Source organism: Erinaceus europaeus, chromosome 23, assembly GCF_950295315.1.
Source record: "Erinaceus europaeus chromosome 23, mEriEur2.1, whole genome shotgun sequence".
In the NCBI taxonomy this organism is placed as follows: domain Eukaryota; kingdom Metazoa; phylum Chordata; class Mammalia; order Eulipotyphla; family Erinaceidae; genus Erinaceus; species Erinaceus europaeus.
This window is the reverse complement of record NC_080184.1, coordinates 14,613,579-14,629,876: the sequence shown is the minus strand read 5'-3', so window position 1 is coordinate 14,629,876 and position 16,298 is coordinate 14,613,579. Positions and strand designations below refer to the sequence as shown.

The following is a 16,298-nucleotide window of genomic DNA, read 5'->3' as shown; positions in this document are numbered from 1 at the left end:
TGGCTTATATTTTTTAAGTCAGACAACACAATAATTCTGGGAAAAAAAAAAATCTCTCCTGCCTGAAGCTCTGAGGTCCCAGGTTCCAGCCCCAGCACCACCGGCCGGAGCTGAGCAGGACTCTGCCTTGGCAAAAGAATAAAAAAAACCCAAAAACCCAGGGCCGGGTGGCACGTGCCACGGTGCACAAGGACCCAGGTTCAAGCCACCCGCTGCCCTGCTTCACCACTCGTGAAGCTTCCCATCCTGCAGGTGGGGAGCCGGGGCTCGAACCCGGGTCCTCGCACGCTGTGATGTGTGTCTCCATCAAATAAATGTTAATAAAATTTAATTATGTAATAAATGTTAACAAAATTTAATTATGCACGGGGAGTCGGGCGGTAGCGCAGCCGGTTAAGCGCACATGGCACGAAACTCAAGGACCAGCATAAGGATCCGGGTCCGAGCCCCCGGCTCCCCACCTGCAGGGGAGTCGCTTCCCAGGCGGCGAAGCAGGTCTGCAGGTGTCTGTCTGTCTCTCCCCCCTCTCTGTCTTCCCCTCCTCTCTCCATGTCTCTCTGCGTATCCAATAACAAATAAATAAAGAATAATTATTATGTATGGTGAGAAGAGAGATTCTTGTAAAGACAAAGAAAACTTCCAAGCAGCCTCGAGGACCTTTATTCCGACAGCGAGAAGCCCCCCGGGGCGGGGTTGGGAGCAATCCGCTCCTCTGCCCGGCTTCCTGGAGGCTTCTGGAAGATTCTAGACATCAGGAAGCGTGCAGGCGACCGGGCGCCCTTAGTCCCGTCTTTCGGCCCCGGGGTCCTGGAAAGGTCCACGCGTGAGCTGGGCTTCTGCTTCTGCACCGGTGTGGCCAGCCGCAGGGTCCCGGGTCGGGTCGGGTCGGGTCCGGTCCGGGGCGGCTCAGTGGCTCAGCGACTTGCGTCCCTTGCACATCCTGCGCAGCACGACCTGCACGCCGGCCGGGGAGCTGAGCCTGCGGGTCCAGCCGTGCTTGTGCTTCCGCTTGATGTTGCTGGGCTGGTACTCGGTCCCGCGCGTCCGGCCGCGGCTCGGCTGCACCCCGGGGCCGCCCCAGGGCTGCGGGCACCTGCGAGGGGCGGAGGGGACAGATGGGCGGCCGTGGAGGTGGCCGTGGGCTTGCGAGATGGGACGGCGCCGTTGCTGTCGCCTCGCACGAGGCCCCGGGTTCAAGCCCCGGGCCCCAGCTGCAGGGAGTGTGCGGGAAGCTGCGCGAGTCTCCTCTCTGCTCTCTGCTCCCCCTTCGTCTTTTTTGGGTTTTTTTTTTACTATTTATTTTCTTTTGTTGCCCTTGTTGTTACTGATGTCGTCGTTGTTGGATAGGACAGAGAGACATGGAGAGAGGAGGGGAAGACAGAGAGGGGGAGAGACAGACAGACACCCGCAGACCTGCTTCACCGCCTGGGAAGCGACTCCCCTGCAGGTGGGGAGCCGGGGGCTCGAACCGGGATCCTGACGCCGGTCCCTGCGCTTCGCGCCACCTGCGCTTAACCCGCTGCGCCCCCGCCCGACCCCCTCTCTCCCCCTTCTTATTTCTGTCTTTATTACAACAAATAAATGAAGAAGGGCTGGGAGGCAGTATGATGGTTCTGCAGACACTCTCCTGCCCAAGCCTCTGGGGTCCCGGGTTCAATCCCCAGCACCACTGTCAGCCGGAGCTCAGCAGGGCTCTGGTAGGTCTCATGCTCTCAGTCTGTCTTCCTGCATATCTTTCTCTCTCTCTCTCTCTTTTATGGTTTATGTTTTACATATCTCTATCTCCATCACTCGTTAAAATAAAGTAAAATAAGAAAACTTGTGGTTGGGAGCCGGGCGGTGGTGCAGCGGGTTAAGCGCACGTGGCGCAAAGCACAAGGACCGGCGTCAGGATCCCGGTTCGAGCCCCCGGCTCCCCACCTGCAGGGGAGTCGCTTCCCAGGCGGTGAAGCAGGTCTGCGGGTGTCTGTCTGTCTCTCCCCCTCTCTGTCTTCCCTTCCTCTCTCCATTTCTCTCTGTCCTGTCCAACAACACTGATATCAGTAACAACAACAATAATAACCACAACAATAAAAAGCAACAAGGGCAACCAAAGGGAAAACAAATAAATAAATAAACTTGTGGTCCGGGAGGTGGCGCAGTGGATAAAGCGTCGGGCTCTCAAGCATGAGGTCCCGAGTTCAATCCCCGGCAGCACATGGACCAGCGTGATGGCTGGTTCTTTCTCTCTCCTCCTATCTTTCTCATGAGTCAATAAAGAAATTCTTAAAAAATAAAAAAGCATTAAAACGAAAATTAATTATTTTAATTTTTTTAAATTATCTTTATTTATTGGATGGAGACAGAGGTCAAGAGAGAAGGTGGTGGGAGAGAGGGAGAAAGGCAGAGACACCCGCGGCCCTGCTTCACCACTCGCAAAGCTTTCCCCCTGCAGGTGGGGACCGGCGGCTCGAACCCGGGCCCTGGAGCGCTGTGACACGTGTGTGTGCGCTCACCCAGGTGCGCCACCACCCGGACCCTTAATTTTTTTTTTTTTTAAATAAGGCCACTGAGAGCTGTGAACCTGTCATGCAGGTACCCAGCTCCAGCAAGAACCCTGGTGGCAAATAATAATAATAATAGTAATTAAAAATGATCCCTGGCATTGCATGTGACCGCGCACTGTGTCCGCGCTCTCTCCTGTTCAGACATGAATACATGGTTTATTCTGACTTATTATTGTGATTTCTATTGCCAGAGCCCCGCTCAGCTCTGCCTGATGGTGGGTGGTGCTGAGGACGAGAGTCTATTTGGAGAGCCCTCATGCTGTCCTCCCAGACTTATTATTACTATCATCGTTGTTATTTTCAGTAGCAAAAAGCTCGGGAAGGACACAAATACGCAAACACCGATGAGTGGCTACGGCAGCAGCCGCGGTCTCGGCACAGAATGGAATACTACTCGGCTATGAAAAAGGGGGGTATGCGTCTCAAAGTCTGCTACAACAACCCTGATGAAACTGGAACCCCCCTGGCAGTTCTACCCATCAGCATTGCCTCAGCCCGGTGCTTCTTTTATACATAAAGCAAAAAGCAAATAAAAGGGAGAAGGGCCAAAGGCAGGGGCCGGGCAGCGCCGCCCAGGCTGTGACTCAGTTTCCCCGTCTGGCTCCGCCCACCCCAGGCAGCTCCGGCCACGTGGCCACCCGAAACCCGGGTTTATGAAGGGCACCCCCCATTCCAGACTCACCTGCCACCCAGCAGGGCCGCCGACCCACTGCGAGGACCCCAGAGACGACCCAGAGACGCAAGCAAGGAAGCCATGTCTCTTCCCCGGTCACCTCGGCCCCATGAAGGCGTTTCCGCAAAGACACCTGGGAATTGTAGTTTGGGGCCTGCGTGCGGAGGCCTCCGGGAGTTGTGGTCGTGCGCCTGCGCACTCCTAGTAGGAAGGACGTTCTTCACGCAGCCCTGCGGGAGGCTGGCGAAAAGCACGTCCCAGGCGTACGCATGCGTACAGTCCATCGCGGGCCCGGGGTCTCCTGGGAATTGTAGTCCGCGCTTCTGTCTACCAGCAGAGGGTGCGCCCCAGGCTGGCCCTGGCCGTGGCGCAGCTGGTGGCGGCCGCAGAAGACGGGTAGTGGTGGCTCCCAGCCTTCCAGCGGGAGCCGCGCAGATGGCACACAGCTGGTTGCTGGCAGCTTGGCTCTGACCCCAGCCAAGTGCCTGCCCCTTGGCGGGGAGCCCGGGAGGCCCGAGCAGCCTGCGGGCTGCATGTCCTTGGCGTGGTCCCTGCCCCTCTCTGGAATTCCTGAATCGCGGTGGTGGCGATGCTGCCCTTGGAGAATCTTTCTAACATACTCAGATCTGAGCCCTGCACCCCTCCCCTCTGACACCGTCTCTGGCTCTCTGCTGCCCACAGGGGCAAATGCCCAGGTGTCAGCTGGTATGCAGAGCCTCAGAAGCCTGAGATGCACCCTCCTCAACCCTGGCCCTGCACCTCCCTTTGGCCCGACGCCATCCCCGCCCGACTGTCTCCCCAGATCCTCCCCCGATGCCCAGGAGAACCCCTCAAGGGACAGGCTGGGGACACCCTGGCATTTTCCAGCTTGGTGGAGGCGTACAGAGGGATGTGGGGACAAGGGGAGGGTGTCTGAAAACGTCTGAGCAAGCAGGAGAGTGGGAAGGCTCTTGGCCAGCCCCTCGCAGGACATTCCAACGAGCCCTGCAAGCTCACGGCGAAGAAAATTGCACTGACTGGGGGGTGGGGTGGGAATGCGATAATTCCAGTGCGGGCAAGGTCACGCAGGACCCGAGAGCAGAGGCTGCTGGGAGCCCTGGGCCCCGGGGCTGCAGGGGGACCCTCCAACCCACCCCCAGCCACCTGCTCTGTGACTGAGCTGTGCCGGATCTAATTCCTTCCTAATCCCCCAGCCCAGCTCTGGCAAAGAGCCGGGGGTCTGCAGGAGTGTTAAGGTCAGCGGAAAGAGAGAGTTTGGAGGGGACAGGGCAGATGAGCAAAGCCTGGCTGAGGACACACACACACACACACACACACACACACACACACACACCCCAGACTCGAGCATCCTGGCGCGGGAGCTCCTGGAGGTCCCCAGGCGGCGCCCCCACCTCGGCGCTGGGCCAGGCCCCAGCTCTCCCTCCCTCCCCGCCTCCCTCCGCCTCCCTCCGCCTGTTTAAGCCCTCCAGGGAGGCGGGGCCGGCGCCCGCAGAGCCCGCCCATGGCCCCGAGAAACCAGCGGTGATTGGTCAGATAAGTAGGCCAGGTGAGTCAGCGACGCCGATTGGTCTGCGCGCCCGTCCGTCGCCTCTCGGCCCCGCCCCTTCAGGGACAACCTTAAAGGGCCGAACGCCGCCGCGGCCGCGGGACGATGCCCCCGCGCTGAGCGCCCCGGGCCCGCGCCCGCCGCGGACACCCCGCGCCAACATGTAAACGGCGCCCCGACTTTCGCCGGCCGCGCTACCCGCGACCCCCCATCCTGCCTCGGGGCCCTCGATGAGGTGAATGGCTTGCAGGGCCCTCAGACTCTCACTTCTAACCGGGGGAGGGGTCCCCAAAACCGCGCTCGCGCTCGAGGGATGCGGGGGGGCGCCCCGGGGACCCCGACCCCGCACAGGCCTGCAGGGTGGGGCTGGCGTGGCGCGTGTGGCCCCCCTCGGGGTGCCGGGACCCCGCGGGAGGTGGGGGGCGCGGCCTGCACCCCTCCATCCGCGAGGCGCAGGCCCGGCCGGGATGCTGGTTCCGGGGCCCCTCTCCGGGCCCGACCGGGTGGGGGTTACGTAACAGCCTGCGGTCGCCATGGACACCGAGGGAGGAACCGGGGAGCGGGATGGAGCCGAGGCCTGGGGGTCCCACCACCCGCTGCCCCGGGCCTGGGGCTCTGCTGGGCCCTGCCCCTCCTTGCACGGCTCCGGGGGCTCCGGGTCCTGCTTTAGGGAGACAGCGCGAGCCTGAGGGCAAGACGGGGTCAACTGGCCAGTGCACAGACAGAAAGCTGGAGGACAGATGGGTGGGTGGATGAATGAATGAATGAATGACTGGATGGGTGAGTGCATGTTTGTTTGGACAGATGGATGGGCAGATGGACAGACTAGTGGATGGATGGATGGATGGATGGATGGATGGACTGATGACTGGATGGATGTATGCATGCATCCATGGATGGATGGATGGATGGATGGATAATGGATAGACAGGTGAATGGATGGATGGGTGGGTGGATGAGAGAATGAATGAATAGAGGAAGAAATGAATGACTGGATGGGTAAGTGCATGTTTGTTTGGACAGATGGATGGGCAGATGGACGGACTAGTGGATGGATGGATGGATGGATGGATGGATGGACTGATGACTGGATGGATGTATGCATGCATCCATGGATGGAAGAATGGATGGATGGATGGATAATGGATAGATGGGTGAATGGATAGATGGGTGAATGTATAGATGGGTGAATGGATAGACGGGTGAATGGATGGATGGGTGGGTGAATGAATGAATGAATGAATGGAGGAAGAAATGAATGACTGGATGGGTAAGTGCATGCTTGTTTAGACGGATGGATGGGCAGATGGACGGACTAGTGGATAGATGGATGGATGGACTGATGACTGGATGGATGTATGCATGCATCCATGGATGGAAGAATGGATGTATGCATGCATCCATGGATGGAAGAATGGATGGATGGATGGATAATGGATAGATGGGTGAATGGATAGATGGGTGGGTGAATGAATGAATGAATGGAGGAAGAAATGAATGACTGGATGGGTAAGTGCATGCTTGTTTGGACGGATGGATGGGCAGATGGACGGGCTAGTGGATAGATAGATGGATAGATGGATGGATGGATGGATGGATGGATGGACGGATGGATGGACTGACGACTGGATGGATGTATACATGCATCCACGGATGGAAAAATGGATGGATGGGTGAATGGATGGATGGGTGGATCAATCGACCAATCGATGGATGGAAGGATCGATGGATAAGTGTCTGGTGCAATTCCTGGTGAGCAAGGACAGACAGATGAGAGGATGAGGAGAAGGGTGGGTGGTGGGTGAGTGCAGGGCTGTGCAGATGCGAGGGTGGAAGGAAGGATGAACGGAGGGAGGGAGGGAAGATGAGGAGTAAGTACATCGCTGGTCATTGGTGAGTGGACGGACAGACAGGAGGATGGACATGGACGGAGGGCCTAATAGCAGGGGGTGCTGGGCGCACAGGTGAATACGTGATGGGAGCGTGATGAGTGAAGAATGGAGGCAGGAGACAGCACAGGGGCTCTGCAAACAGATGCTCCCGCCTGAGGCCCCAAGGCCCCGGGTTCCATCCCCGGCACCACCGTCAGCCAGAGGTCAGCAGGCATCTGGGGAAAAACAGCGACAACAATAATAATAAAGCACAAAATTAAGTGCACGTGGCACAAAGCGCAAGGACCGGCGTGAGGATCCCGGTTCGAGCCCCCGGCTCCCCACCTTCAGGGGAGTCGCTTCCCAGGCGGTGAAGCAGGTCTGCAGGTGTCTGTCTTTCTCTCCCCCTCTCTGTCTTCCCCTCCTCTCTCCATGTCTCTCTGTCCTATCCAACAACGACAACAACAATAATAACTACAACAATAAAACAAGGGCAACAAAAGGGAATAAATAAATAAAATAAATATTTTAAAAAAAAGTTAGAAGATGATGAATGACATAGTGGGGGTTGTATTGTTAAATGGGAATCTGGGGAATGTTATGCATGTACAAACTATTGTATTTGCTGTTGAATGTAAAGCATTAATTCCCCAATAAAGAAATAAATTATTTAAAAAAAAAAGTTAGGGGAGTCCGGCTGTAGCGCAGCGGGTTAAGCGCAGGTGGCGCAAAGCACAAGGACCGGCATAAGGATCCCAGTTCGAACCCCGGCTCCCCACCTGCAGGGGAGTCGCTTCCCAGGCGGTGAAGCAGGTCTGCAGGTGTCTGTCTTTCCCTCCTCCTCTCTGTCTTCCCCTCCTCTCTCCATTTCTCTCTGTCCTATCCAACAACGATGACAACAACAATAATAACTACAACAATAAAACAACAAGGGCAACAAAAGGGAATAAATAAATAAAATAAAATATTTTTTAAAAAAAAAAGTTAGGTGAGTAAGTCAGCGTGTGCATGGATAGGTGGGTAGGCGGAAAGGTCCGCAACCTGGCAGAGAGAGAGAGAGAGAGAGAGAGAGAGAGAGAGGGAGGGAAAGGTGGCAGATGGTGGGAAAATGAGTAGATGATGGGTGGGCAGATGAAGGAGTGGATGGGCAGATGGACAGACTGATGGGGCAGACACGTGGATGGCTGGCTGGCTGATCAATGGCAGAACGGTGGGTGGACAGAGGGATGGATGATAGATGGAGAACATAAATGATGGGTGGGTGGGTGGATGGACGGACAGGTGGATGGCGGGTGGGTGGATGCCGGTGGATACTGATGGGTGGACGGCAGACAGTGCGTGGTGGGTGGATGGATGGGTGGATGGATGGACGGACGGGTGGATGGCAGGTGGGTGGATGCAGTGGATACTGATGGGTGGACGGCAGACACTGCGTGGTGGGTGGATGGATGGCAGTGATAATGGGTGGAGACAGAGACGGTAGCTGGCCAGCTGACGATGGGTGGCCAGTGGGTGGAGGGCAGCTGGTAGAAGGATGACAACAACTGAAAGGTGAATGACAATGGGTGGCCAGTAAAAGGAAGCACGGAGTGGCTGAGACGGACACTGTGCTCTACCCCTCAGGCCTGGGCCTCGTTTTCCACAGTGCCCCCTCCTCCAGGAAGTCCGCCCGCCCGCCCCGCCGGACCGCCTTCACACACACACAGACTCCTCTCCGCTCGGCCCTGTCTGTCGGTGTCCGGTGTCCCGGCGTCCCGGTGTCCCTCTGCCCGCCGGGCTGGGGTGTGACGGCCCCACCCTGACCGCAGGCCCCGCGCAGCCCCGGGTGGCACCATGCTGACCGGGGTGGCCGATGGCATCTTCTGCTGCATGCTGGGCGCCGCGCCCAACGCCGTGGGCCCGCTGGAGAGCGTGGAGTCGAGCGACGGCTACACCTTCGTGGAGGTGAAGCCCGGCCGGGTGCTGCGGGTGAGACACGCGGGCCCCGCGCCCGGCCCGGCCCTGCCGCCCCCCGACCAGGAGCCCCCGGCCCGGGAGCCCGGCCGCGCCGGGCTGGTGCGCTGCCAGCGCCGCATCACCGTCTACCGCGACGGCCGGCTGCTGGTGGAGAACCTGGGCCGCCCGGCCCGCGCCCAGCCCGGGGAGCCGCCCGCCGCGCTGGAGGTGGAGCTGCCGGAGCCGCCGGGGGGCGCGGGGGGCGCGGGGGGCCGGCGGCGGCGGGCGCGGAGGCCGCGGCGCACCATCCACATCGACTGCGAGAAGCGGATCACCAGCTGCCGGGGCGCGCAGGCCGACGTGGTCCTCTTCTTCATCCACGGCGTGGGCGGCTCGCTGGCCATCTGGAAGGAGCAGCTGGACTTCTTCGTGAGTCTGGGCTACGAGGTGGTGGCCCCCGACCTGGCGGGACACGGCGCCAGCTCCGCCCCGAAGGTGGCGGCCGCCTACACCTTCTACGCGCTGGCCGAGGACATGCGGGCCATCTTCAAGCGCTACGCCAAGAAACGCAACGTGCTGGTCGGACACTCGTACGGGTGAGGGGGACAGGGCTGGGCACAGGGGACGGGGACAGGGGGATGGGGGGTGGGACAGGGGGAATGGGACAAGGGACTGGGGACGGGGACAGGGGATGGGGACAGGGGGACAAGGGACTGGGGCTGGGGACGGGGACAGGGGATGGGGATAGGGGGACGGGGGATGGGACAGGGGGACGGGGGATGGGACAGGGGGACAGAGGGATGGGGACAGGGGGACAAGGGACTGGGGATGGGGGATGGGACAGGGGGACAGGGGATGGGACGGGGACAGGGGATGGGACAAAGGGATGGGTACAGTGGGACAGGGGCAGGGGACAGGGGACAATGGGCTAGGGACAAGGGGATGGGGGCAGGGGGACTAGGGACTGGGGCTGGATACAGGGGACAAAGGGACGGGGACAAGGGGCTGGGGACAGGGGATGGGGATGGGACAAGGGGACAGATTATGGGTTGAGGGACGGGAGGACGGGGGATGGGGACAGGGGATCTGGGATAGGGCTGGGGGACAGAGCCAGGAGCTGGGGGCCAGGCAACAGGGTAGGGGGCAGGCCTGGGGGCCCGATGGTGGCCAGGGGCTGGGGCATGGGTGGGAATGGAGGTCAGGAGGGAGGGTGCAGTGGGAGGAGGGAGGCATAGATGGTGGGCAGATGGATGAAGGCTGACAGGGGTTGGGGTGACAGTGGGGTTTGGGGTGAGGACAGGAGTCAGAGCCACTGTGGGACCCTTGGGGGAAAGGGTGTGAGTGGGGTTAGGGGCTGAACTTTGGGGTGAGTTGAGAGTTGGGGTGAGTTTGGGGGTGAGGCTCCAGACAAAAGCTGGAGGACCCCTTCCCTGACCCCCTACCCACCCCCCCAGACACCAAGCACAGGAAGAAAGAGGCTGAACCGGAAGGGGTCTCCTCCTGACAGTAGCTGGTGGACTGGGAGGGGTGTCAAGGGGGCCCCTGGGGGTGAGTGGGCTCCAGGTCTTCTGCAGCTGGTGGGGAGAAAGAGAGGGGGAGACAGAGAGACACCTGCAGCCCCGCTTCACCACTTGTGAAGCTTCCCCCTGCAGGTGGATCCCAGGTCCTTGCGTATTGCAATGTGTGCGCTCAACCAGGTGTGCCACCCAGCCCTGATTATTTATTTTAAAAGCAGCATTCTGCCCAGCTGCGGCAGAAGGCGTCCCGGGCATTGAACCTGCAGCCCGTGGCGGCCTCAGGCCCGCACGTCCTTTGCTCTGACGGGCTGAAGCGCCTCCCGGGTCCCAAGTATGAGGCAGGAGAGAGCAGGCAGGCTGGGCAGCTGGGCGGCTGGGTGTCTTCCCCCAAGACTGGTGTTGCTACCGTCAGCACCAGCCTACAGGAGAGCAAACAGAGAGGCCAGCCTGGCGACAGAGACCCTCAGCCCAGAGCGGCAGCCGGCCTGGCCTCGGCCTCCCTGTGTCCCTCCCTTCGGCTCTGCCCCTGCCCGGCTTGGCAGGCTCCGTCCCCAGAGGGCCCAGGTCAGAATATGTGGGGATTCAGGGCAGGAGCTCGGGCCTGGGGACACCCCCACACCGATCTGCTCAGCAGGAAGGCAGCCAAGGCCCCAGTCAGAGCTGCTCACTCAGAGGGTTCATCCATTTTTAAAGGGCTAATTATTTATTAAAGAGAGGGAGGGAGGGAGAGACGGGCAGAGCCTCCCTCTGGCACATGCACTGGGATGGAACTCAAGACCCCAAGCTTGAGAGTTCAATGCTTTGTCCACTTGGTTACAAGAAAATTAAACTTTTTTGGGAATCGGGCGGTAGCGCAGTAGGTTAAGTGCAGGTGGCGCAAAGCACAAGGACCGGCATAAGGATCCCAGTTCGAGCCCCCGGCTGCCCACCTGCAGGGGCGTCGCTTCCCAGGTGGTGAAGCAGGTCTGCAGGTGTCTGTCTTTCTCTCCCCCTCTCTGTCTTCCCCTCCTCTCTCCGTGTCTCTCTGTCCTATCCAACAACAATGACGACATCAACATCAACAATATTAACTACAACAATAAAAAAGGGGGCAACAAAAGGGAATAAATTTTTTTTTTAAAAAGAAAATAATCTTTAATTTTTAAAAATTATTTTATTTATTTATTAAATAGAGACAGCCAGATTGAGGGGGAAGTGGAGGGAAAGAGATCCCTGCAGCCCTGCTTCACCACTTGCAAAGCTTTCCTCCTACAGGTGGGGGCTGGGGGCTTGAACCTGGGGCCTTGCGCACTGTAACATGTGCGCTCAACCAGGTGCGCCACCACCCGGCCTTTCTTTTTTTCTTTCTTTCTTTTTTTATATTTATCTATTTATTCTCTTTTGTTGCCCTTGTTGTTGTTATTGATGTCGTCGTTGTTGGCTAGGACAGAGAGACACGGAGAGAGGAGGGGAAGACAGAGAGGGGGAGAGAAAGACAGACACCTGCAGACCTGCTTCACCGCCTGGGAAGCGACTCCCCTGCAGGTGGGGAGCCGGGGGCTCGAACCGGGATCCTCACGCCGGTCCTTGCGCTTTGCACCACCTGCGCTTAACCCGCTGTGATAACGCCTGAGTCTTCTTTCTTTCTTTCTTCCTCTCTTTCTTATGTAGGACAAGCAGAAACCAAGAGGGAAGGGGAGATAGAGAGGGAGAGAGACAGAGAGACCCCTGCAGCCCTGCTTCACCACTCACAAAGCGTTCCCCTTGCAGGTGGGGACTGTGGGCTCGAACCCAGGTCCTTGCACAGTATAACAAGTGCGCTCAACCAGGTGCGCCACCACCTGCTACCACCCAGCCTCTTTCTTTCTTCCTTAGATAGGACACAGGGAGAAACCAAGAGGCAAGAGGGAGAGAGAGTGCTCCGGGCGGTGGCACAGTGGATAAGTGTTGGGCTTTCAAATATGAGTCTTGAGCTCAATCCCCCACGGCACAGAGTGATAATCTGCTTCTTTCTGTCGCTCTCATAAATAAATAAACGTATAAAGAAAAAAGAGAGAGAGAGAGAGACGGAGAGACACCTGCAGCCCTGCTCCATTCGTGAAGCTCCCCCCTGCCAGGGGGTGCGGGTGAGGGGCTCGCCCCAGGTTTGCGCAGGGAAGCACAGCCACGGCCAGTGAGCGGGAGGGTCCCAGGCGCTGACCCTGCCCGCCCGCCCGCCCGCAGTGTGTCTTTCTGCACCTTCCTGGCACACGAATACCCAGACCTGGTGCACAAGGTGGTCATGATCAACGGGGGCGGCCCCACGGCGCTGGAGCCCAGCTTCTGCTCCATCTTCAACATGCCCACCTGCGTGCTGCGCTGCCTCTCGCCCTGCCTGGCCTGGAGCTTCCTCAAGTGCGCGGGGTCTGGGACTGGGGACCGGGGACGGGGCGGGGCGGGGCGGGGAGGGACCCCGGAGCGGAGGGGCCCCACCCCGGGGAAATGCCCCAAGACTCCCAGAGGACCTCAACCCACCCAGGGCGGGTCCCCAGCAGAGAGGGCTCTTCCTCCAGGGAGGCCCCCAGATGGGCTCACTCACTCGCACCCCAGGACAGCACCCAGATGAGTGGACGGGGTTAGGACAACCCCAGGTGGGGAAGGGGACCCTGCGGGGTGCTGGGGACCCACAGGTACCCGGAGAAGGTGGGGATGGGGGTAGGGGACCCCAGGGGAGGAGGGGGGCCCTGGGAGGTGGAAGGGGACCCCCACAAAGTTAGGAGAGAGGAGGGGACCCAAGCCCCCAAGTCGGGGAGGAAGGAAGGCAGCTCAGGACCATCCCCCCCCCAAATTCTGAGTGGCTGTGAGGGTCCCACCTGGGAAGAGACCCTGAGCCCACCCAGACAGGGCAGGAGGGAGAGAGGAGACCCAGAGGGTGGGCACAGGGGGGGCCCGGGGCACAGGGGGCCCGGGCTCACGGGGGGCCTGGAGTGTTGGGGTGCCCTGGGGATGTTCCGGGTGTGGGGGGCCCTGAGGAAACCCTGAGGGTGTGGGGGGCCGGGGGACCCGGGTGGGGGTGCGGGCTCAGTGCCGTGTCCCGCAGGGCCGGCTTCGCCCGTCAGGGCGCCAAGGAGAAGCAGCTGCTGCGGGAAGGCAACGCCTTCAACGTGTCCTCGTTCGTGCTGCGGGCCATGATGAGCGGCCAGTACTGGCCCGAGGGCGACGAGGCCTACCACGCCGAGCTCACCGTGCCCGTCCTGCTGGTGCATGGCGCGCAAGACCGACTGGTGCCCGTGGAGGAAGACCAGCGCATGGCCGAGGTGGGGGCGCCTGGACGCCAGGAGGGGACACGGCCTGCCCACCTCCGCGGGGTGCTGGGAGAGGAGAGACCCCACAGCCCTGCCCACCCTCCATGGGCTCCCTGGGTGCTGTGCAGGGTGCTGAGAGAGGAGACACCCCACAGCCCTGCCCACCCTCCATGGGCTCCTGGGTGCTGTGCAGGGTGCTGAGAGAGGAGAGACCCCACAGCCCTGCCACCCTCCATGGGCTCCCTGGGTGCTGTGCCTGGTGCTGAGAGAGGAGAGACCCCACAGCCCTGCCCCCCTCCATGAGCTCCCTGGGTGCTGTGCCTGGTGCTGAGAGAGGAGAGACCCCACAGCCCTGCCCACCCTCCATGGGACTCCCTGGGTGCTGTGCATGGTGCTGAGAGAGGAGAGACCCCACAGCCCTGCCCACCCTCCATGGGACTCCCTGGGTGCTGTGCATGGTGCTGAGAGAGGAGAGACCCCACAGCCCTGCCCACCCTCCATGGGCTCCCTGGGTGCTGTGCCTGGTGCTGAGAGAGGAGAGACCCCACAGCCCTGCCCACCCTCCATGGGCTCCCTGGGTGCTGTGCCTGGTGCTGAGAGAGGAGAGACCCCACAGCCCTGCCCACCCTCCATGGGCTCCCTGGGTGCTGTGCCTGGTGCTGAGAGAGGAGACACCCCACAGCCCTGCCCACCCTCCATGGGCTCCCTGGGTGCTGTGCCTGGTGCTGAGAGAGGAGAGACCCCACAGCCCTGCCCACCCTCCATGGGCTCCCTGGGTGCTGTGCAGGGTGCTGAGAGAGGAGACACCCCACAGCCCTGCCCACCCTCCATGGGCTCCCTGGGTGCTGTGCAGGGTGCTGAGAGAGGAGAGACCCCACAGCCCTGCCCACCCTCCATGGGGCTCCCTGGGTGCTGTGCCTGGTGCTGAGAGAGGAGACACCCCACAGCCCTGCCCACCCTCCATGGGCTCCCTGGGTGCTGTGCAGGGTGCTGAGAGAGGAGAGACCCCACAGCCCTGCCCACCCTCCATGGGGCTCCCTGGGTGCTGTGCAGGGTGCTGAGAGAGGAGAGACCCCACAGCCCTGCCCCCCTCCATGGGCTCCCGGGTGCTGTGCAGGGTGCTGAGAGAGGAGAGACCCACAGCCCTGCCCACCCTCCATGGGCTCCCTGGGTGCTGTACAGGGTGCTGAGTGGAGGTTCTCAGTGCCGCCCCTGCCCCCAGATCCTGCTGCTGGCTTTCCTCAAGCTTATCGACGAGGGCAGCCACATGGTGATGCTCGAGTGTCCGGAGACAGTCAACACCCTCCTGCACGAGTTCCTGCTGTGGGAGCCCGAGGCCCTGCCCGAGCCCCCCGCCGCGGCCCCCGAGGACACGGAGGACAACGACGACAAGTAGCTGCCGGGCAGCCGTCCAGCATCACATAGGCCGCGGCTGGGCCCCCACCTCGAGGCCCGGGTCCGAGGATGACGAGGGGGCCCCAGACCGACGGGGCAGACGTTTCGGGAGCCTGGTTGGGGAGCCCCCTTCTGCTGCTCTCTCTGCTTGTGCATCCCGCCGGGGTGCCGGCATTCGGGGGAGCCCCACAGGAGATGACCTTGTACAGAAGCCCCCTTGTCCCCACCCGCTGTCTTCTGGTTCAGCTGCGCTTGGCCCTGAGACCCAGGCCCCCCCCACTGCTGAGATGACCCCCCTACTGCTCAGAGCCCAGGAGGGGGGAGGGCCCGAGGGCGGAGGTGGAGACCCCCCAGCCACCCAGCCTGCATATGTCAAACTCGTCAATTCAATAAACACAGGTGACAATCTCAGACTGGGCCCCGCTGCCAGGACCCTGGACGGAGGCCATAAAAGCCTCCTAGCCCTCAGTTTACCCACCTGCCTCCAGGCTCAGGGTGTCTGCTCAGGCCTCTGGGGCAGGATTCCTGAGTGAGCCCCCCACCCACCTTCAGGGAGCACCCAGCCAGGCAGCAAGACCCCACAGCCCCTGCAGAGCTCGCTGGAGCTGCCCGGCCCACGAGGGGGCGCAGCAGACAAAGCTCCTTGGACCCTCAGGCCAAGATTAAATAGACAAGTCACGGGACTTGGGCACCTGGCTGAGCACACACATCACCGGCACAAAGACCAGGGTTCGAGCCCCTGTCCCCACCTGTAGGGGGAGGCTTCGCAAGTGTTGGAGCAGGGCTGTAGATCTGTCTCTCCCCGTCTGCCATGTTCTTCTCAATGTCCATCTCTACACAAAATAAATGTTTTTTTCACCCTGGGCGGGCGCAGGTGTTCACTCACCTGGTTAAGTGCACTTACTGCAAAGAGCAAGAATCCTGCTTCAACCCCACCGGCAGGGGGGAGGCAGGTCTGCAGGTGTCAGTCTCTCTCCTCTGTCTTCCCCACCACTCTCAACTTCTGTCCTATCCAATAAAAACAATAAAAAGCCTCCAGGAGCAGTGGATTCATACTGCTGGCACCGAGTGCCAGCAATAAGTTTGGAGGCAAAAAGAAAAAAAAATTTTTTTTTCCTCCAGGATTATTGCTGGGGCTCGGTGCCTGCACTACGAATCCACTGCTCCTGGAGGCTATTTTTTTCTCTTTTTGTTGCCCTTATTGTGGTTATTATTATTGTTGTTGTTATTGCTGTCCTCGTTGGATAGGACAGAGAGGAGAGGAAGATGGGGGAGAGAGAAAGACAGACACCTGCAGACCTGCTTCGCTGCTTGTGAAGCGGCCCCTTTGCAGGTGGGGAGCCGGCTCGAACCGGGATTCTTACACACGTCCTATGCTTCACACCACCTGTGCAAGCCTGCTGCGCTACCGCCCACCCTCCCCGTTTTAAAAAATCACCTGCAGGGGAGAAGTTTCACGAGAGCTGAAGATACAGGTGGCTCTCTTCTTTTATTTTTTATTGTCTATAAGATAGACAGCAAGAAAGAAATTGAGAGGAGAGGTGATAGAAAG

General features: G+C 60.2%; 2 protein-coding genes across 2 annotated transcripts; one reads left to right on the top strand and one right to left on the bottom strand.

The window, feature by feature from the left end:
- Positions 1-644: 644 nt before the first annotated feature.
- MRPL34 (mitochondrial ribosomal protein L34) lies at positions 645-3,518 on the bottom strand. The gene is made up of 2 exons (XM_060182418.1): positions 3,229-3,518; positions 645-1,093 (listed from the first exon to the last, which is right to left on the bottom strand). Exons 1-2 carry the CDS (start codon positions 3,501-3,503, stop codon positions 907-909), a joined length of 462 nt encoding a protein of 153 aa, XP_060038401.1. The 5' UTR covers positions 3,504-3,518; the 3' UTR covers positions 645-906.
- Positions 3,519-8,412: 4,894 nt separating this feature from the next.
- On the top strand, positions 8,413-15,157 carry ABHD8 (abhydrolase domain containing 8). The gene is made up of 4 exons (XM_060182360.1): positions 8,413-9,167; positions 12,291-12,461; positions 13,147-13,363; positions 14,574-15,157. The coding sequence occupies exons 1-4, from the start codon at positions 8,470-8,472 to the stop codon at positions 14,745-14,747; spliced, it is 1,260 nt and encodes a 419-aa protein (XP_060038343.1). The 5' UTR covers positions 8,413-8,469; the 3' UTR covers positions 14,748-15,157.
- Positions 15,158-16,298: the final 1,141 nt, after the last annotated feature.

Coding starts and splice junctions, on each gene's coding strand:
- MRPL34 (XM_060182418.1), bottom strand. CDS start 3,503: ATGGACTGTACGCATGCGTACGCCTGGGACGTGCTTTTCGCCAGCCTC. Junction 1,094..3,228: donor GCGGCCCTGCTGGGTGGCAG/GTGAGTCTGGAA, acceptor CGCCCCTCGCAG/GTGCCCGCAGCCCTGGGGCG.
- ABHD8 (XM_060182360.1), top strand. CDS start 8,470: ATGCTGACCGGGGTGGCCGATGGCATCTTCTGCTGCATGCTGGGCGCC. Junction 9,168..12,290: donor CTGGTCGGACACTCGTACGG/GTGAGGGGGACA, acceptor GCCCGCCCGCAG/TGTGTCTTTCTGCACCTTCC. Junction 13,364..14,573: donor AAGACCAGCGCATGGCCGAG/GTGGGGGCGCCT, acceptor CCCTGCCCCCAG/ATCCTGCTGCTGGCTTTCCT.